This window comes from Mirounga leonina, unplaced genomic scaffold, assembly GCF_011800145.1.
Source record: "Mirounga leonina isolate KUSES-001 unplaced genomic scaffold, KU_Mleo_1.0 Mir_129, whole genome shotgun sequence".
Taxonomy (NCBI): domain Eukaryota; kingdom Metazoa; phylum Chordata; class Mammalia; order Carnivora; family Phocidae; genus Mirounga; species Mirounga leonina.
Window position 1 is genome coordinate 74,768,861 of NW_023270323.1, and position 20,404 is coordinate 74,789,264.

At 56.3% G+C, this 20,404-nt stretch overlaps 1 protein-coding gene across 1 annotated transcript in view; it reads left to right on the forward strand.

Annotated features, from left to right (window-relative positions):
• Positions 1-268: 268 nt before the first annotated feature.
• Positions 269-20,404, forward strand: part of WDR1 (WD repeat domain 1) — a 41,553-nt gene continuing 21,417 nt past the window's right edge. The window contains exons 1-5 of the mRNA XM_035005301.1: positions 269-416; positions 862-983; positions 11,489-11,579; positions 16,510-16,657; positions 17,670-17,850. Coding sequence (XP_034861192.1) covers positions 401-416; positions 862-983; positions 11,489-11,579; positions 16,510-16,657; positions 17,670-17,850 — 558 coding nt within the window. The 5' untranslated portion in view covers positions 269-400. The remainder of the gene's footprint in view (positions 417-861; positions 984-11,488; positions 11,580-16,509; positions 16,658-17,669; positions 17,851-20,404) is intronic.

The following is a 20,404-nucleotide window of genomic DNA, read 5'->3' on the forward strand; positions in this document are numbered from 1 at the left end:
GCCTGCCCCCGAGCCACATTTTTTACGGGGCCGTGGGCAACGTCACTTCCGGGGCGGGGCGTCCGGGCGGGGCCCGCGCGGGGGGAGGGGCGGCCCGGTCCGCGCAGGCTCACGCGGGCTGCAGCCGCCGAGCCGAGCGCTTGACTATATATGGTCAAAGCTGGGGGCGAGCCGCGCGCGGGGCCGCGCTTCCGGGTTCGGCGCGTCCGCAGCGGCAGCGCGCAGGGCAGGGCGCGAGCCGGCCTCTGAGCCCCGGCCTCGGACCGCCCCCTCCGCGCCCGGCACGCCCGGCGCCGCCTTTCGGCCCCCTGTCCCCGGCGCGGCCTCGGCCAGTCTGCTTCGCGGCGCGGGCGGCTCCGGAGGCTCTCGGCGAGTGCGGCGCGGTAACAAGTGGGCGACGATGCCGTACGAGATCAGTAAGTGCCGCGGCCCGGTGCCCCCGGGGGGGCTCCCACGCCGCCGGGCCCCCTCGGCCATCGGCGGGGCGCGGGCGGCCCGGCGGGGTCCCCGGCCGCGGGGGAGGGGGGTAGGGCGCGGGCCGGCGAACGCCCCGCCGCCCTCGGGGCGCCCGGCGGCGATCCCCGGCCGGGGGGTGCCCCAAAGTTGGTGCTGCGGGCTGGGCCCGTGGGAGCCCCCGCGTCCCTGAAGGGCCTGGTCGGGAGCGCGGACCGGGAAGTCGCGCGGTCCCCCGCGCTCCTTCGAAGTGGCGGCCGCCCCTCCCGGTGGAGGCAACAGGTGACCGGCTGAGACCGGTCCAGGGCCCCGCTCTCGTCCGCTCCCGGTCCCCAGTCCTCAGCCCGGCCGGGGGCCGAGGTGGCGGCTGCCCCTAACGCGCGCCCTGCTCGGTTTGTGTCTCTGCAGAGAAGGTGTTTGCCAGCCTCCCCCAGGTGGAGAGGGGCGTCTCCAAAATCATCGGCGGCGACCCCAAGGGCAACAATTTTCTTTACACCAATGGGAAGTGCGTCATCCTGAGGAACATCGACGTGAGTACTCCCTTCCCACCTTCCACCCCCCGCCGCCGGGCGCGGGTTCAGACCCTGGGTGCTACTCCCAGGTTTCTCCTTCCCCCTACCCCCCTCTTCTCCCGCCCAGCGGCCTGGGGAGGGTGAGGACGCCACGCCCCCTCAGCCTTGGGACCACACCTCGGAAGCCTAGAAGACTGTTTTGAGCTTTCCTAGGCTCTCTTCTCTCTCCCCCCCCGGGGAGACTGAGGCTTGGATTAGTGAGGGCTCTGGATTAGGGGGATCAGACACACCCGGTCAGCGGCTGCTTGACCTTGGGGCGGTTGGTGACTTGGGCCTCTGAATCCCAGTGTCCTCATCTGGTAGAATGGAGGTGGTGGTGAGATGAGGCTCCCTCCCCCCACTTCCCCTGACTGCCTGTGCCGCTGAATGAGATGATGCGTCCCTACAGCCCAGCATGCCTGGCACACACCCAGCACTTGGCAAATGGCACTTAGGTATGATCATTATTAACACCCAGGGTCTCAGTGTGGCGGAGCCAGGACTCCTGCTCAGGCCTCTGCACTCCAGCCTGGTGTGAGCCCCAGTGCAAAATCAGGAACCAGTTTATCCCCATGAATCGTTTAGACTGACATCCTGGACCCAGGCTGAGAATGCTTCTTGAGCCAGTTTCGTGGGAAATCCTCGCAAATTCCTGTTACTCCTCTGTAATTACTGAAATGACCCAGTCTGCTTGTTGGTCTCCCCACTGCTGGGATTGTACACTGAAATCTTTCTTCTCCCTTCCTCAGCCTGAATTACGGTATGGGGGAGGGAAGGTGGAAATGCCAGCACAACCATTTGGCGGGGAGGGGTTCTTCTCCTGCACTGTGCTTGGGGTTGGGCCTTGTGCACAGTATGTAGGTGGATGATTTTGATTGGTCATGTTCCCAAGGGCTGTCAGCTTAGATTCACATCTGTTGCGAGTGATTACCCCTAGTGGGTTGGGATTGTTGCTGATCAGATGCACTTGCCCTCGGGGACCTCACAACTGGCTGAGGGAGTAAAGGGACTCTGTGGGCCTCGCTTTTATTGCCTGTAAAAGGAGAGGACTCTGCATGGTCTGAGGTGCTGCTGGCTCTCCCCTCGTCTCTGGGTAAGCCACCCAGTCACTGTCGTTCCTCTGCTGAAAGAGCGAGCTCCCAAGTGGCAGTTTCAGCCCTGCCCCGGATTGCTGGGCACCTCAAATGAAGGGGTGGGCGGGTGTGACTGTTCACTGAAGGTGCTATTGTGCTACTTACGGATTCCTAGAAAGCTGATCTGGCCTCACGCAGAACTGAGAGAAACCTCACCAGGGACTTAGATGGTAATGATCTGGAGATGTCCAGGGTAGGTCCCAAGATTTTGAGTATAAAAGTGGACTAAACCATTCTCAGGGATACAGGGTGGGGGAACGCTGGGTTTGCCCCTAACAATCCTGGACGTGTCGTGGCAATCTACATGTACTATTAGGTGGGAGGCCTCATGTGGGATACCTACTGTGTGTCTGGTGCCATGGGAGGTTCTTGAACTGCAGCATCCTTCAGCCCTGGGGCCCATTGCTCTGCAGAGGGAGAAGGAGCAAGGCGAAGGAGGCTGATCATCAGAGCTGCTTCCAGTGGAAAATTGTTCACAGCTGTGCACAAACACCCCCCACCCCCACCCCGCAAACATTCCCCAGCTTGTGACACCCATTCTGCTCATTCTTCAGAGGTCTTTATTTTTACCGTACCCCAGAGTTTAGCATTCTCCCTTGAGGGTGTGTCTGCTTTCCTTTCCCAGCTATTTGTAAGTTTCTGTGGGGCCAGGACAGCATGGGAAGCTGCTAATATGTTCCTGTTCTGGATGTAAATCAGGCCATTGGGCTCTTTTTTGGATTGGGGGACTATTGGCACTCAGTTAAGATGGACACCATTTTTGGTGGGACACAGCATTCCTGGGGAAAAGAGATGGGGAACCCTCATGACCATTCAGGGAATAGGAAGGAAGATGGTCTGGTTACGTTACAGGCTCGGGAAGGAGAGGAGGCCCGGAAGAAAGGTTGGGACCAGGTCAAGGAATGTCCAACAGACGTCTGCTTGGCTTCTACTTGGCCTGTCCAGACCACATTCAGGTTTCCTTCCAGCTGTTCGGGCCCCAAACCTGGGACTTCTACTGGATTTCCCTCTTTTTCTTCCCTCCCATAGTTCATTCTTCATTGGATTCTAGTGACTACTTTCAAACTTCAGAATCTGACATTTTTTTCTCCCTGTTCTGTTTCCCACCCTCCTCCAAGCTACCATCCTGTCTGGATTGCAGAACAGAAAACCCAGACTGGTCTCCCCGATTCCATGCTGGCTGTCCTCCAGTCTGCTCTCAGAGCATGGCCAGACCAGTTACGTTAAAATATGAGATGGTGTCTTTTGCCCCTTTGCTCTGCCTTACGGTGCCTGATACAGCATCCCCATCCAGCCTGTCACCTCCGGTCTCACCCCCAAAACACCCCCACCCTTCCACTCGGCTCCAGGCACTCTTGCTTCCATGTTCTTTCTGCAACATGTCACATACCTGGCTCAGGACATAGGAATTAACAGCACTCCCATCCTGGCCTTCTCTACCCCTCAGGGCTAACACGGAGCGAGCCAGCAGGCAGGCCACCACATCCTACAACTATGTGTGCGTCTGCCTGTCTTCTGTGGCTGCACTGGAAGCTCCTTGAAAGCAGGGCTTTGCTCTCCCCTGTTTCATGCACCGCTGTGTGCTCACCCAAGAGAGTACCTGGCCATAATGGGTGCTCAATAAGTTTATCCGTTGGTCGAAAGGCCTTGAGTGCCAAGCTGTGTCAGAGAGATAATAGGCAGCCATGGAAGGTTTTACTGCCCGGAAATCTCAGCCTGCTTGAAGTTGCTGGAGCTAAATTTTGTGACATGCCCCTCCTTTCAAACCCAACAGGTATCCATACCCATATTGACTTCCCACTCGTAGCCACTGCTGTCATTCACTGTGTTGACTTAAAAGTTGTTTTGTGAACCCAGCATAATGGCACCTTAGAAGCTTGTGGAAAAGAGCATTTCTTACCTATTTTCTTTCAACACATCCGAATTAAAAGCATACAGTGGTGTGGCCATCTAGAAAAGAATAATCCAGAAGGGGAGAGCCTGGTATATTCTTAGCATGGGGCCAGCATTGCCACTGCCCCTGCGGATTCTGCAGAGACAGGGAAGAGTTACTCCCAGTGACCGTGAAGGAGCCTGCTCAGGATTCTGAACTGCCCAGCATCACGTCCCTGTAAAAAACAGCTTTGGCACATGAACTTCCCAGCAGAGGCCCCTCGAAAGCTGCCAGAAGCAGCCAGCAGATTAGCTACAAGGGCAGGTTTGGAGCTTGCCTTTAAAGCAGTCTAATCCCTAGATTCCAGAACTAACATAACATATTTGACAAAATAACGTATATAAAATCCAATTCTAGGAAGTGACATATTTGTTGGATTTCACCATGCTTTGTTTCAGAGTACAGTGTGAAGTTCAGGGGTGTTGAACTTGAGTGCTGAGTTTCTCCTGGAGTGATCCGCTGCCAGCCATGTGCAGAAGGACCACCTGTGCGTGCCCCCCCTCCGCACCATGGAGTGGGGGAGGTCCATGAAGAGACAGATGGCTCCAGAAGGATTGACGTTGTCCCTTCTGTCTATTTGCACATGCCTCCTGAGTCCCTGCTGTGCGTCCAGGGGAGGCCCCTCCTGCATGGAGCTCGTGGTCTTGGTGGGAGTGACGGGCTCCCAGGTGGCCGAAGGGAGTGGTATGTTGGAGTACCACCTGGACAGATGAGCAGGCGGCACATGCATGAGGTTGAAGCAGGAGAGACCTGGGGGTCGAATCTTTAAGAAGTGAGGAGAGAGGCTCAGACCAGGCCACAGAGCTGCGTGGCGACTTGCTTCGTGGGCCGGTAATTCTTGGGTGCTTTGGCTGTCACGTGTCGAGTCACAGCAGGGGTCCTGTGAGTGTTATTAATTGGCCCAGGATAGGCATTTCCTTTCCATCCCCGCCCTGCTGCCCTGCCCCTCCCGCCTCCTATGCCTGAGCCCCAGTGAATCCTGTTACAAGTACTTACCAAGCATCTGCTTTCTCGCAGAGCCCAAGGGCCCATCCTCAGGGATCTCGAAGTCTAGTGGGGAAAACCGGCACTGGGAACTGGATGGGGCTGTGACCCTGAGAGGAAGCGCAGATGCTGTGCTGCCAGACAGATGAGGTGCGCTTGGGCGAGAGGTGCCCTGCAGGGGTTGTGGAGTTTTGGGCCAGAGCCTGGTGTGAGGGTGTGGGGGGCCCTAGCAGTGGGTGGTCAGGCGGCCCTGGGGCAGAGACCACTAGAACCATAAAGAGATCAGGCAGACTAGTAATATGATCAGATCTGTAGTAGAGATTGTTCTGTACCTAAGATTTGAGGTTCAAGATGAACACACTCAGCAAGTGTTTATCAGAGGATAGAACCGATCCTTGGTTCTTGATGTTTCCCACACATAGTCACTAAGCTTGTCTTGCTGAACCCTGCCCATGACCACAGTGTCCAAGATTCAAATCAATGGTTGCGAGATTTTGCCCCCAGCCCCAGCCCCTAAGAGATTTGGCAACGTCTGAAGACATCTTTGTGCTACTGATATCTCTCTAGTTGGTAGGGGCCAGGCATGCTGCCAAGCATCCCACAGTGCACAGGGCTGTACTACAACTTAGCTGGCCCGCAGTATCAGTAGCCTTGAGACTGAATGTTACCCTTGTGGGTAACCATTCTGATGCTCTGGTTGAGCACTTTAAAAGAATGTCCTGGGTGATTGGGAACAAGAGGGAAGAACCAGATGTGCCACAGAGCAGCAGGGAAGGTTTTTGGAGAAGGGGAACATTTGAGTTGGGTTTTGGAGGATAAGTAAGAGTTTTCCAGGAAGAGGAGTGAGACAGAGACAGCAGAGATCGGGGAGAATCTAGACAGTGAACCACGTGTGCACGGAGGTTGGAAGAAGTTTGACTTGTGTGCTCTCAGCACAGTTAGGGGCTTCTGCCGGTTGTTGGTGGTTTTGATACGTTTCTTACCCCGTTCCTGTTCCTAGAGGTGTGGAGAGGGATATCAAGAAAGTAGTGAGGGTGGTGGGGTGGGCGGCTGGGGCAGGGCATTCATGGCAGAGATCGTTTCCCAGTTGGGACAGCGGGGAAGGATTCTTGGCGGTAGCCTTTGCCTGGGTGGTAGAAGCTAATTAGGGCGTGTCATTGAGGCAGAGACAGATAAAGGGAAGAAAGTCACTCGGTGAGTTCCTGGAGGAAGGAGCAAGGCATAGTGGAAGATGGACTTCGGATTGCCAGGTAGGGTTCTGTTCCTCTGGGCTGGCGGGAGCCTCAAAGTGGGAGCAGGACGGTGCTCACTGGCCGCTACTTTGGTGCAGGTCGTATTCGTACGAAGCATTCGCTCACTGCTGGATCCCCAGGGCCAGCCCAGAGTGGGTGCAGGGAGTTCTTGGAAGGAGTAAGTGAGTCATACGTACGTGTTCTTTCTCTCTGAGGCAGCGTGGTAGGGGCTCGGCTTCTGGGCCCAAGCTTGCCGCTCTGGAAGCCCAGATGTCCGTGTGGCTGCTTTCTTTCACGCCAGGCTACTGTGCAGTAATTCGAGTTTGTCCTTAGTCATCAGTGAACAGAGGTTCCTGCAGATTGTGTCAGATACACAGGTCCAGCTCCCAGTGACTGCTTTTAGGAACTAGAAGTAGTTAGAAAGCCAGTCCTGTGAAATGCCATCCTGGAAGGTCACGCTCACTTTACCTGGTCTGAGTTTGGAGGAGCCCAGGGCTTTCTCTGGAGGCTCCGGGGCCATCAGCTGCTACAGGAGAGCACGGAGGCCCCTCTTGCAGTGCCGTGTCCAACAGCTTCTACGCTGGTCGGCTGGGGAGGCCTTCCCAACCTCCTGATGTGTCCCCCCGGCTCACTGGCTCGGGCGCTGAGGTCAAAGCTGCCACGCACTGTGACCTGGGCCAGTCACTAACCTCACTATAGATGGTGTGGTGACCTCTGATCCCTCCTCGGCATCTGAGCCTGAGAAGACCTAGGACCTGAAAGAGCTTTGGGGAGCCGGCGGCTCAGACACTGCCCGGATGAAGCGAGTTTCAGGAATCCTCCCTTCGTTGTAGGGAGTCTCCTCAGGCAGGCTGCAGATTGGGAAGGTGTGGGGGGTTGGCGTTCATATCCTGTTTGACAGGATTGGCAGAAGGAAGTCTGGTCCTGCAGATGGGCCTCTGTGCAGGTGGGAGGCCGGGGCGGCATGTAGTCCATGGGAGAATGGGCCTCCTTGGGTTGGGCTGAGGTGCCTCCTGTCTTCTGGCTTCCACTGTGGCCAGAGCGCCCCCACCTTGCTGTCCCCACAGGCATTTGCAGGGTCTGCAAGGCACGTGGTCGGCCAGCTGTGCCCATGTCTTTCCTCACATCTGTGACTCTATCTTCTCGTGTCTTCTGTGAGGCTCCCTGACCTCCAAGGTGTGGGGGCAGCCTTCCAGGCCTATGACAGGGCCTGAGCAGCCCTGAGCTCTGCCCCTCAGCAGTGTTGCCAAGTACCCACTGCCAGGCCCTGAGCTGCGGGGGACGGGGGAGGGGATGCTCCTGTTCTAGCCCCAAGTGGGAGTGACAGGGGCCCTGGCCAGGTAAGGGCACTGGCCCAGGAGGGCAGGCCTGTAGGGGTCTGAGAAGAGTGCAGGCAGTGAGATTGGACGTGTCCTGAACCATCTCCTAAGGCCCCCAGGGAGAGGGAGCCCCTGCCGGAACAGGAGTATTCCTTGGTGCACCCAGAATTGGCTTTCTTCCCTTCCCTGGCTCATTTTCCCTGTTCCCTAGCCCTGCCTCAAATAAATTACTCACCCAAGTCCTATTTTCCTTGCCTGGGGACAGCAGGAGAGGGAGGACAAGTGAGGGGAGCTGCCGCCCCCTGTGAGGCGGGGGAGTGGGCATTAGGTCCAAATCCTGGTGCCTTGTGGCCTTGAGCCTCACCTGGGAGGATGACAGTGGGAACAGGGGAGTTGTCATTTCTGCCTGTAGTAGCCAGCCTCCCTGTGTGTGTGCTGAGCCGAGGTGGGGAGCTTGCCACGGACTCAGAAAAAGTCATTATGTTCAGCTTGGAGAATCTGGCCCCCTCCCTTGCTGGCTCAGTTGTATTTGCAATGCAGACAAGAGAGATGTCTCATCCAGCCTGGGATTCTGGTGCTGAGCCTACTGGGGATGACCTTGGGTGTTTCACACCCCCTGCACTTGCCACCCTGACCATTTGAGGGAAGGAATGTTTAGGGGCAGAACTTCTCCCAGAGCCGATGTCTACACATCTTGCATCCCAGCCCCAGGCCCCTGGGAGCCCACCCATTTAAAGGCAGATCCCAGTGGGGCTGAGTGCTAGCATGGGCGGTCAGTTGCCCATGGGATGGGTTTCTCACCTGTAAAATGGCCTGGTGGCACCCACTGTGTGGGGTGTAAGACCCCTCAGTCAGCCTTGAAACAGACAATCTGGAAAGGATCTCAGGAGCGGTGGACTGTCCACAGACCACTTTTGGCCAGCTTCTTTGGGAGGGATCTTGTCTGTGTTAGGGTGTTAGGATAAGAAGCACTAATCTGGGCTGGAATGGGTTGGATTAGGCAGATGTTAAATGGATACCAGGCATCTTAATATTACTGAGGTATAATTTAGATACAGCAAGATTTATCTGCTGCACAACGTGACAGATACACACAGTCCCATAACCACCACCGCAGTCCTAACATGGAACCTTCCCGTCGTTTCCAGAAGACCCTTGCCATCAGTGGGCTCCCTCCATGCCTAACACCCGGCAAGGACCAATCTGCTTTCTGTCCCTTTAAGTTTGCCTTTTGTAGAATGTCATAAAAAAGGAGTTCTGCAACCCAGTGTTGTCTTTCGTGTCTGACTTTTTCACTGAGCATAATGCCTTTGAGGTTCAGTGATGTGGCTGAGCGTGTTAGTGGATGTTCCCCTTTTGCCCGGGCGTGTTCCACTGTGTGGATACAGGGTGGTGGTTCTTCCAACGTCTGTTGGTAGACATTTGGGTTGTTTCCAGTTTGGGGCTATTAATGAGTAAAGCAACTTTGAACCTTCATGCGTGTGTCTTTTTGTGGACATGTGCTTTTGTTTCTCGGGTAAATAGGTAGGGGCGGGATTGCAGGTTTTGTGTGTGGTGAGTGTATGCTTAACTTCATGAACAACCAGCCAAACTGTTTTCCAGCTGCATTGTTTTGCATTCCCACCAGCAATACGTGAACATTCCCGTACGCTGCGCCCCCGTCCTTGCCAGCATTTGGTGATACCAGTCTTTTAATCTTGCTGATTCTAGTGGATATGTAGTGGTATCTTATTGTAGTTTCTATTTGCTTTTCCTAAAAGACAATGACATTGAGCACCTTTACATGTGCCTATTTGCCATTTGTGACATCATCTTTGAGTACCCGATACCTTTCAAGCAAATGTTTATTCCAAGATGGATTAATTTATGAAGCACGTATATTAAGTGCCCACCACATCACATAATGCTGAGTGTTAAGTTGTAGGGGTGAAAAGGACTTTGTGTACTCCCCCCCCCCAAAAAAAAACCCATTTATTGAGCACCTGCTATTTGTGAACTGCTTTGATGGCTGAAGAAACTGCACTTGAAGCAGGTTGCAGAAAAACTAATTGGAAGAGATGACAAGAAGGTTCAGGTCTACAAGAAGGTTTGGGATTCCAGGTTTCCCTGCTGTCCAAAACCAGAGCATTTTATGAAACCTTATGTGAGCCAAAATGGCCTAAAGCAAAGAAGCAGTTACTGGTACTTTATATGAAAAAATTTTTGAGTGTTCCTAGACCCCCAAAAAATCACCTGTCCTGGCTTTTCTGATACCTTCGGACAGATGCACGACATAAATGGAGATAAAGCCCAGGTGCTCCCAGACACAGCTTGGAGCTCTGGCCACTTGATGCCGAGACGCTGAGTGTGGCTCCCGGGGAAGGCGCTGGGGGGCATCCCTCGCTGCTCTCGGGTGCCTGCTACCCCAGACGGGCTCGTCTTGCCACAAAACCGGTGCTGAATGTGATTTTGGCTTTTTGCCTTTTTTCATGACAGTGAAAATCCTGTGTGGCTCTCAGTGAAAACAGGTACTAATGTAGGTCTTCTGGAAAAGCGAAGTGGCACAGTGCAGGCTTTGGAAAAGCAGGGGATACCTGTATCGTGTGTCGTAAGGACCTTTAGGAACTTTAGAGACACGTGAACTGCTTTAGGGGGACAGAAGAGAAGCCTTCACAAGAGGTTTCGTGCAGGAGGCAGCCCTGCAGTTAGGCCTCAGAAGTAGGTGTCACCGGGCAGGAGGGGTGGTTCTGGGGAACAGCATTTGCAGAGAGACGTGGGCCGAACAGGAATGCCAGAAGGTGGGCGGTGGTGGGCGGGGCTAGAATTTAGAGTCCGCTTCTCTGGTCTCAGTCTGGTAGGATGGGGGGTGTGGGGATCCTGTGGCCAGAAGGCTGAGAAAAGTGCAGGCTCTGGTCTTGTGGTCAGGTCGGGAAGGGGGGCAGTTGGGGGTCAGGCTAGATGTGCCTGCAGCCGCCACCTCTAGAAAGCAGGGTGTCAACACTGGGGCCTGATGTGTCCTCAGCCTCCAGCCAGTGGGAAGCGGCCTCTTTTCAAGTGTTTGGTTCATAGAAAGCCGACTGCGGGAATTGGGGAGTAGATGACCGAGTCTGTTCCCTCCTGAAAGAAAGCCCAGCTGTAGAGACAAATCGAGAGCATCTCAGTATGTGTGCTGCAGGTTTGCTGAGGCCGCTCGAGTATGTGGAAGTGGGGGCGCCGCTGTCTACTTTTAGTAAATTAGACATTAGGACCTTCTCGCTGAGCAGTGGAGATGCTTCTCGTCCCACATGCTGGCCCTGTTCTTGCCGTGAGTCCAGCCAGCCTTCCATCTGGGCTACGAAGCGAGTAGGAAGTCCCCATCGCCCGGCGACGGCTGTGACAAGGGGAAGGCTCCCAGCTCCGCGCTCCGCTGTGCTGCTGGAGCTCAAAGCCAAGGGCTCTATTTCAGGCCATACGCTGCTGGGCAGCTGGGGTTGAGTTGCTCCTGAACAGGGAGACCGGCACACAGGTGACTGGAGAAAGCAGCCGCAGCGGGAGGCTCCCCACAAAGAAAAGTAGAATAGTAGGCTTTTTTCCAGTGAAAATTCTGTCTCAAGCGTGTATTTTACAAATATATATTGGTACTGTGTCGAGTGCAGAAAAGCAAAGGAAAGACAATCATCTCAAATTCCACAGCTGTAGATGAAAGAGAAAGAGTTAATCCTGCCTAGTTTCCTATCACCCGAAGATAGGCAGGCAGTGGGTGTGTAGGCAGGTAGTCGTACTGCTGGGATTTTTCTTTATGGAGGTTTTGACTTAAATGTTTGTGCGTGTGTTATTTTTAGCCCCCGAATCCACTCATCGGGAGAGGGGGAAGCAGTTGACTGCTTCTGCATTCCTTGTGTTCATTCTGGTCTCCTCCCTGCAGAACCCAGCCCTTGCTGACATCTACACGGAGCATGCCCATCAGGTGGTGGTGGCCAAGTACGCGCCCAGCGGGTTCTACATCGCCTCTGGAGGTACCTGTGTGCGCGTGGCTCGTGGACGCGTGTGGTGTGGCCCAGGGGTTCCCCAGGCCAGACTGGACTCCTGGCCATAGGGTGGTGGGAGGTGGGGGGTGTGGTAAAGGGAGGGGAGCTGCGGCAGGGGGAGCCAGTGTGATTGGTTTCATTTGGGGCTGACAAGGAAAGTATAAGCCGCCAAAAAGCCCCATTGCAGAGCTTTGCAGTTGGCGGTGTTCCAGCTGGTTCCAGCTCAGAGGTCAGCAGAAACGCTCCTGTGAGGTTGGCCAGAGGCCTTTGTGGGTAGCTGTATCATGATGTTTGGGAGCTCATTTTGTGTGTGTGTGTGTGTGTTTTGTGAATTGCAGCTTTGTCCTGTGTCACCTTTATTCATTAGCTGCTCCTTTCCCAGTCCTGTCAATGCGGGCCTCAGGCAAGCGCTCCTTTCCACTCCAGCCAGGCTTTTGTGTGGCTCTGTGGGAGGCTGGCTGGGAGGAGGGACATAAAGATCTTTACCACGGTGGATGCTTTTGTTCACCCACTTCTTTGAGGTAGATCTTTTACCGTTTGCAGATGAGAAGGGGAGGCACGGAAGTTAGCGTGGCCTCCCGTTTATTCACTCATTTGTTCATTCGCACACTCAGCAGATCCTGACTGCTTTGTCAGTGCCCAGCCCTGTCTCCGGCCTCAGGGGAAGCCAAGCAAGTGAGCGGGTGTGGGCCTGGGCCTTGTCAGCCTCCCCAGAGAGCAGCAGAGAGGAACGAATTGCTGAAAGAGCCGACTGGCCAGGAGAGGGGTCACACATCCCTGCGGCTGTCCCTGGAGGGTTCGTCCCTTACACGCTGTGCGGCCTGCCCGGAATAACTTACCTTCTTGGGCCCTGTTCTCTCCCGGAAGCCAGACAGTGGATCCGGAGTAGCAGTGTGTGTGAAATGCCTGGGCCTGTCTTGCGCTGGTGGCCACCTGACAGCAGGTGACCGAAGTGTGTGCCACTGAAACCAGGACACGCCAGAGAGAGAGGCACGCTGGCTGATGGCTAAAGCCGGTGGTCGGGGCCGAGTGTAAAGAGCTTGGCCAGGAGTCTGGCCCAACGTGGGCACTTAATGATGGTGGTGTTAGGCTCACTCCAACTCTATCTGTAAAACGTGCTCTAATTTATTATGCCTTGGTTTATTTTAGCCGTGTAATTTTTTTTTTTTTTTTTTTTTGGCCGGCCCTGCTTGCCAGGAAAATACCTTTTCCTTGAAAGCCCCAAGAAGTGGCCCTGGTGCCTTTTAAAATTATGTCTTCTCAGGAGAGAAGCGTGGTTGGCGAGGGCGCTGCTGCCTGCTTGGCACGGCTTCCCTACCCTGGCACGTGGAGCTGCAGGCCCGGCTGCTGAATCACGTGGGAGCCGGGCCGGCACTCCCGGGTCCCAGGGCAGGGTGCTCCACCAGCCAGAGAGCCGGGCTCTTCAGATCCTAATGCTAAATCAATGAGGAAGCCTGGCACAGAGACCATTGCAAAGGACAGTCCACCTAAGTAAAGGATCAGTTTGACATTTTTCTCCCGTGAAAGCGCCCTGATTTGGGCAGGAACTGAGGCAGGTTTGGGCTGCATATAGATCCAGGTGCTCGTGGGCGGAGATCACATTTACGTTTCTAGCCTGCTGGTCCCTTGAATCAACTGAAGACAAGGAAACATTCACTGTAGAGATTAGGTCCTGGGCTAAAAATAGTGTGGTTGTACAGGGTTTGGAGTGAGGAGGAGGGAGGCTGAGAAAGGGCTGTGCTCTCCAGCTAAGTGGGTTACGTGGTACCTGGGGTTCCCCAGGTTAGGGTGGGGGGGTCTCAGTACCTTGGGAAGCCTGTGGCTTGCTCCCAGATGGGGTTCCAGCCCTCTGTGGGACCTTCAGATTCCTGTGAGTCTGAATGGTCTATGTCATTGAATGATCGAACCTTCCAGAAGGCCTACTGTGTAATGAGCCCATGCCAGCCAGCCCTGAACAAAATGGTCAGTCTCTGCCCTTGGGTTGACATGCCCACAGTGCCATGTTCTCTTGTTCAGAGCCATTTCCAGGGCAAACCCAATTCCCTATTTCTAGCCGTGTCTCCCTTGGGTAATTTTAATGCTAGTGGTCTATACCCCATAGTCCGTCCCTTGGGCACCCACCAGGGCTGTGAATCTCGGGCTGCCCTCAGAGCATGCACCCAGGCCGCAGAGTGGCAGGCTTCCTAGGAGAGGGGCCCCATGCCCAGAGGAGAGGAGAGAAGGGTTGCTCAGGTGAGGAACGTAGGAAGAGGCCGTGCTGCAGAGCGGGCGAGCAGAGGCCCCCGTGGGCACTGGAAGGCCCATGTCACTCCCTGCTCCCTGTTGCCCCCCATGTTGCTAAGCTGCTGGGGCGAGGGGGCAGGGGGCAGGCTCACCCAGTCTGCCCCCCTTGATGCAGCGTATTGTCTGGAGAGGGAGATGCCTTCCCAGTGGGGGACAGAAGGAACTCTTTCCCCATCATCTCTGGCTTCTTGCAGGTGTCCTCTGCCCCCGGCAGGTGTCTTTGTTGTGTCCCCAGCACTCAGCACAGGGCTTGGCACCCATGGGCAGTTGGTCAGGATCTCGTGACTGCACAGGGGCTGCCCTCGTCAGTGGGGCCCGAGCACCTGGTCTCTATGCCCCACTGTCTCTTCCTAGCCCCAGCTGCTTCTGAAAAAGAATTAAATGTATGGAAGCAACCTAAGTGTCCCTCAATAGACGAATGGACATGGAAAATGTGGCATATATATATGATGGAATCGTGATGCGGTCATAAAAAAGGACGCGATCATGCCGTCTGAGACACTCCGGGAGGCCCTAGAGGGTATTACAGTAAGTAAAATAGACTGAGAAAGACAAAGACCATAGGATTCCATTTAAGAGTGGAATCTAAGGGGAAAAAAGGACAAACAAAAGCAGAATCAGACTATAAATACAGAGAACACACCACGGTTGCCAGAGGGGCGGGGGCGGGGGAGTGGGAGACACAGGCTCCCAGGTGTGCAGTGAGCGAGTCGTGGGGGTAAAGGGCGCAGCACGTCATTAATAGCGATGTCAGGATAGATGATGGTTACACCTGTGTGCACACAGCGTAATGGATGAACTTGTCAAGTCAGGAGGTTGTACACCTGAAAGTAATGTGACGTTGTCAGCTTCCCTCAGATGAAACAAAAGAAAGACTAAATGGACAAGCAGGGCCCACCGGAGGAGGTGGGGGGTCTGGTGGGGAGGCCGTGGGAGAAACGACTCGTGTCCGGCCCAGAGAGGAGCCTGAGCGCCCCGAGGAGGCAGGCAGGGACTGGCAGAGCCCAGGGGAAGCGGGCAACCCGGCTCCGTCCTGTCCGAGACGGTGGGACGCGGCCAGCCTGAGCTGTAGACGCTGATTGTGCAGGACTCCAGAGCCCCCTGGACCGGCCTCAGCCCAGCTGACCACACGGCCTGGCGTGTGTGTGAGTGTGCGCACGACCCTGCTTGCACACGTGTCCTTTCTGATGCTCCGGCGTCTGCCTCTTCCTTGCCTTTCCCGCTGGCCCGTTGGTTAGGGACTGAACTAGTTCTAGGTCATCCTTGGAACTCGCCTCGGCCAGGCAGCCTTTCTGGACCTCACCCAGAGAGGCCCAGCACCCCCGGGACCCCTCAGGTTGTGCTTTTCACATGGCAAGGAGTCTCCCCTTGTCTGGCCCGCGGACTGTGGGTGCGGGTGTTTGCTGTGAGGCAGGGTCTCCAGTGGCTTCCTGCAGAGCCTTAGTTTGTTCGCTGGGGAGTGATGACCAGCTTGCAGCGAGCGCCTGCAGCGTGCCCAGTGCTAGTCTAAGACTTCATACGTGCTGACTCCTGTCATCTTCGCAGCAGCCCCCCCGGAGGTGGCCTTGTCCTCCCCCCTCTGGTCAGTGCAGTTGTCGGTGTAAGGTATTTGTACCCTTGGAGGCCCGTGCAGCCTCCGCCTCCCTCAGCTCTGCGGCCCGAGCGGGAGGACTGAAGCTGGGCTCACAGAGCAGCCGGAGGGGCTGTGTTAAGTGCTAAAGAGGCCTGGGGACCCTGGGAACCCCCCGGAGCTTACCTCCTGGGAGGACCTCCCCCCAGGCCCAGTCTGGGCGGAGGAGTTACTGTAAAATCCTCCATTTTCATGCTGATTTGGGAATTCGGTGCTCTTTTGGTGCTCTTTTGGAAAGGGCTGTGTCGGAGTTGGTCTCAGATCTCGGTGACAGGATCCTGCCGGGAAGGGAGGCGTGTGCTTCTCCCTCCTGCGCAGTCACTTGGTTACTAATCCCCAAGGAGAGGCGTGGCTTCGCGTTCCGTCTGTAGTACCACTTCGCCTTCCAGCACCCACCTGCGCGCCTCCCACGGGGCACCTGCTCTCACCTCACTCGTCTGGGCTGTGGCATGTGCGTCGCTGTAGCCGCCGTAGATGCGGGGGGTGCGGGCGAGGAGCTGGAGGGGAGCCCAGGCGGGGGCCACGTGCAAGTCACGGCGTGCACCAGCTGCACACAGCTCCGCTCCTTGTTGGCCCAGTCGCTGCGTGGGAGAGGCGGCTGTCACTAGTCTTGTCACATTTTGCAAACGAAGAACTGAGTCCCGAGAGTTCAGAAAGCTGCCCGAGGCCCGTACACCATTTAGATCCCCCTGCGGGGAGACTAGAATCATAGAACCAGACTGCTGCCTGACGCCTTGGCCTGCCTGCATGTGTCTCGGCTTCCGCGTGCCCACACAGGGCTTGTCATCCAGGGGATGGCTGGTGCAGTGCAGGGACCCAGTTGTGGGCCTCATAGAGGCCGCAGGCCCTGATGGACCCGTGGCACGTTTTGCTCACTTGAAATGTGGCCTTGGGCAACTGCAGCAAACCTGTGAGCCCCTGGGCCGTGCTGCATGGGCGGGCCTCGTGCCCACACGGCCCAGGCCCGGGGGTCAACATGGCTCTCGCCACCCTTTGTGTCCACAGATGTATCTGGAAAGCTGAGGATCTGGGATACCACGCAGAAGGAGCACCTCTTAAAGTATGAGTATCAGCCTTTCGCTGGGAAGATCAAGGACATTGCTTGGACAGAAGACAGTAAGAGGATCGCAGTGGTCGGGGAAGGAAGGGAGAAGTGAGTCTCTGGCCTTGGCCCCTCCCTGCCCGTGTGTCTTGGCTTTGCTTTCTTTGTGGGTGCCCCTGCTAGGAGGGGAGCGGTGACCTCTGGGCCAGCTTGGGCTAGTGTGTGTTGAGGCCCCCCGGGGCCGGGCCCATTCTCTCTCTATCTCTGACATCCCTGGCCCCTCACCTCCTGGAGCGCCAGCTATCATGCCCACACTCCAGGCAGCAGGAAGGGGGGGGAAGGGAGCTCCGGGAGCGTCACTGGGGTCCCTCCCAGCATAGCACACAGCCACACCTGGCTGCAGGGGAGCTGGGCACGTCACCGAAGGTGGTGACCTTCCGAAGGAAGAGGGGACCGGTGGAGACGGGGTTGGTGGCCCTCAGTGGCTGCTGCACCTGGGTCCAGTGACCAGCAGGGTCAGTACCGCAGTGCAGGGCTCCCCCCAGGGCACCACACGGCCTCAGGCACTTGGGACTTGGCAGGCACGCATCTCGTTTCCCTTACTCAGAGGCTATTTTTAATGTGTGTTCTGGCAAGCGTTCTGCCATAGTTTTTCAGGTCATCCTATTGGGCTTAACAATTCAGTTTTCATTCGGATACAAAAAGTAACCCCCGCAGTGGCGTGTTCATCGGATGCCAGCTGAGAGCAAGGCATCCTCTCCTTTCTAGTAGAGGATGGTAGCTGGTGAATACCTTGGTCCCGCCCAGTACAACTGTTAGGAAACTGGTAAGCCACAGAGCTGTTCCCCCGGCAGGTGGGAGACTTGTTGGCCCTGGACCATACAGACGCAGACTTCCAACCCTTGCCAGAGGCACCTGTTCTCAGATTCTTTGGCAGACACGGCACAGAGCCGAAACCACGGTGCCTCGTGTTTGCTCCTTTAGCGAGTGTGCAGGAAGCGTGGCCGTGAGCACACCCCCCGCCCCGCCCCGCTCTGAGCACGGGCCACTCAGCTGCCCACGGCTCATCGACCGTCCCCAGGGTTGATTGTTTTCTTCCTGTGACTCCTCTCTTCGGGTAAAGGTTTGGAGCTGTCTTCCTGTGGGACAGCGGCTCTTCCGTGGGCGAGATCACGGGACACAACAAAGTCATCAACAGCGTGGACATCAAGCAGAGCAGACCGTACCGGCTGGCCACGGGCAGTGATGATAACTGTGCCGCGTTCTTTGAGGGGCCACCGTTCAAGTTCAAGTTTACAATTGGCGTAAGTGACGTCCCCTCTGGGGGTGGTTTGCATGTGAAACCGGCAGTCTAGACCCGCAGGGTTGCAAGCACGTGTCATTTATGCCGTGATGTGTAGACAGGGGTTTGCGGGGGAACGTGACGTGATGGTGGGACAGCACGCTAGCCCTCCGGCCGGCGGGGCTACCTCCAGCAAAGAGGGACCCGCCCTGGGAGACGTGTGTGTTTCTGGGATTGCAGGGAGGACACAGCTCTGATGCCCTGTGACCAAGTGAGTGTCCTGGCCTAAAGGAGCTTTGTTAGAAAGGGGTAGCCCAGGCTTGGCTCTGGTTCTGCCAGCTCGAGACCTGCTGAGCCAGCCAGGTGGTAGAGCTGGTGAGCTTCCAGGGACACCCGGGTTCGTCTCCTCCTGTGAGATGATGAGGGCAGGGTCACAGCTTGAATGGGACACACGATGAGGAGAGTTAGATGCTTTGCCTGTAGAAGACATGTGTCTAAACGCCTTAGCTGAGTGTCCCAGCTCTGCCCCTGCTCCCTGGTTGGGACAAGGGTCTGAATCTAAGCCTCATTTTTCCCATTTGCAAGGTGGGTATGGGGGCATCAATATAGTGCATTTTAACCATGAACTTAACTGCACGGCTGCCCACGGGTCCAGAGCAGTTTCCTGTCCTACCTCATCAAGGATGAAATGAGAGAATGTCCTTAAAGTGGCTCTGTGGGGACCGCTGTTTACTTCGATGACTGCATGCAGTGATTCATAAACTGTGGGCACGGTATGGCCGGAAAGGATGATGCCACTTCCTCGGCAGGTTCCCAACAGGGTGGCACTTGGGCGGTGGGTGGGCAGTGCAGATCTTGGCTCGGGTACGGAGGGGCTCCTGCCCTGCCAGTGGTGAAACACTCCGTTCCGTCCCCAGGGCCCCTGAGCAGGGCCAGGCGGCTGCGTGGGAAGCCCAGCAAGGCTCTCCGTGCCCCGTGGGGTGTGCAGCTCAGAGCTCCCTTTGCAGCCGTTCCTGTGGCCGTCTCCTGCTCCTGAACCTTCTCCGGTTCCTGCTGCCCGCTTGGTAGGTGGTGGGGGCTTTGTCGAAGGCTGTTCAAGGTCAGTGTTTACTAAGTGCAGGTAGAGGTACCGTGGGATGCATCAGATAACTGAGCGTCCTGCCTTGCACCCAGGAGAGGAGGAGAGGGAGATAAGAGGTTTTCTGTGGCAACAGGAGGCTGTCCTTGCATGTCTCAGTGAAGCTGTCCCTGCTCCCAAGTCCCCCTCCACCCCCCACTGTTTGATGTCACTTGGCCGTGATCTGGGCTGTGGGCCAGTGAGGTGCCTCTCCTTACGCTGGGAGGGATCACTTCCTCTTTGCAGATGTAGACTAAACCCGGCCCAGAGCAGCTCAGCAGCGAGTCAGCAGACCAGGTTTGAGCTCAGGCAGCTCGAGCCTGTGACCAGCACACTGCCAGCCTTCTCCATGTGCTCACTTGGGGACTTGGCCGGAATAATCTTTCTCTTTCCATTTTATTTCCTAACATGAGAACACAGCCCTCACCCCAAGGCCCCAGCCCAGGGCTGTCAGGTACAAACATTAGTCCAGCTGGTACCTGTGTCCAGGGTGGGCACACAGCTTGTCCTCAGGTCTGCCTGTGGAGCCTGTCACCCATGGGTCCTGCATCAGGACCTGGCTGCAGACCAGGAGTGGGGGATGCTGGGCTGGCTCTGTGACCCTTGGATGGGCCAGTGGCGTGTCCGGGTCCCCTCGGGAGACGGGACGGTGACAGCTGTCTTCTGCTAGCCCCGTAGACCTGTGGGAGGACGAGAGATGCTGGCAGACGTCATATCAGAGTGTCCACTAGGAGATCTTTGGGCTTCTGTTGGAGAAGATGCTAACAGGCTCAGGTGGCCAGCGAATGAAGGGTGGGGAGAGCACTCGGGGCCCCACACCCACCCAGAATGTCCCGTCAAGTGTTGACAACTGTGTAGATCAGTCTGACTTATGCACGTGTATCTGCCCTGGACCCTCAGAGCCCCAGAGTGCAGCTGGAGTGGGTGGCTGGCTGCCTGCCCATCCAGGCTCCAGCTTCTTGCTGTCTCCCTCTGCACCGTGGCTGAGGCTAGGGGGACAAGGGGTGAGCATGTCAGGAGCACAGAGGGGTTGAGCTCAAGTGGCCGCCTTGAGGAAGACTGAGTTGTGCTCTCAGTTTCAGTACGTGCTAGAATAAAACGCAGTTGGTGCACGTACCCAAGGGGAGGTAAAAGCAGGGTTTCAGACAAGCCAGAGGGACTGAACATACTCAGCTCGCTTGGCCATCCTGCTGGCCTACAGCGGGGGTCCGGTCACTTTTCTCTTTGGTTCTTGAGCTTTTTGGTTTAAACCTGCTGCTTATGGTGTGCAGAGTGAGTGTAGACTCCTGGATCCTCCGGAGCTAAGTGAGGATCAGCTTCAGCCAGGCTCTGCTGGGCCCTCGGGCTGTCAGTTCAGCGTTCGTTTTCCTTTGCCTGAACCTGCTGTGGGCTCCAGAGGCTGCAGGAAGATGGGGTGGAGGAACCTTGAGTGGAAAAGGCCCAGGCCACCCTCATTTCA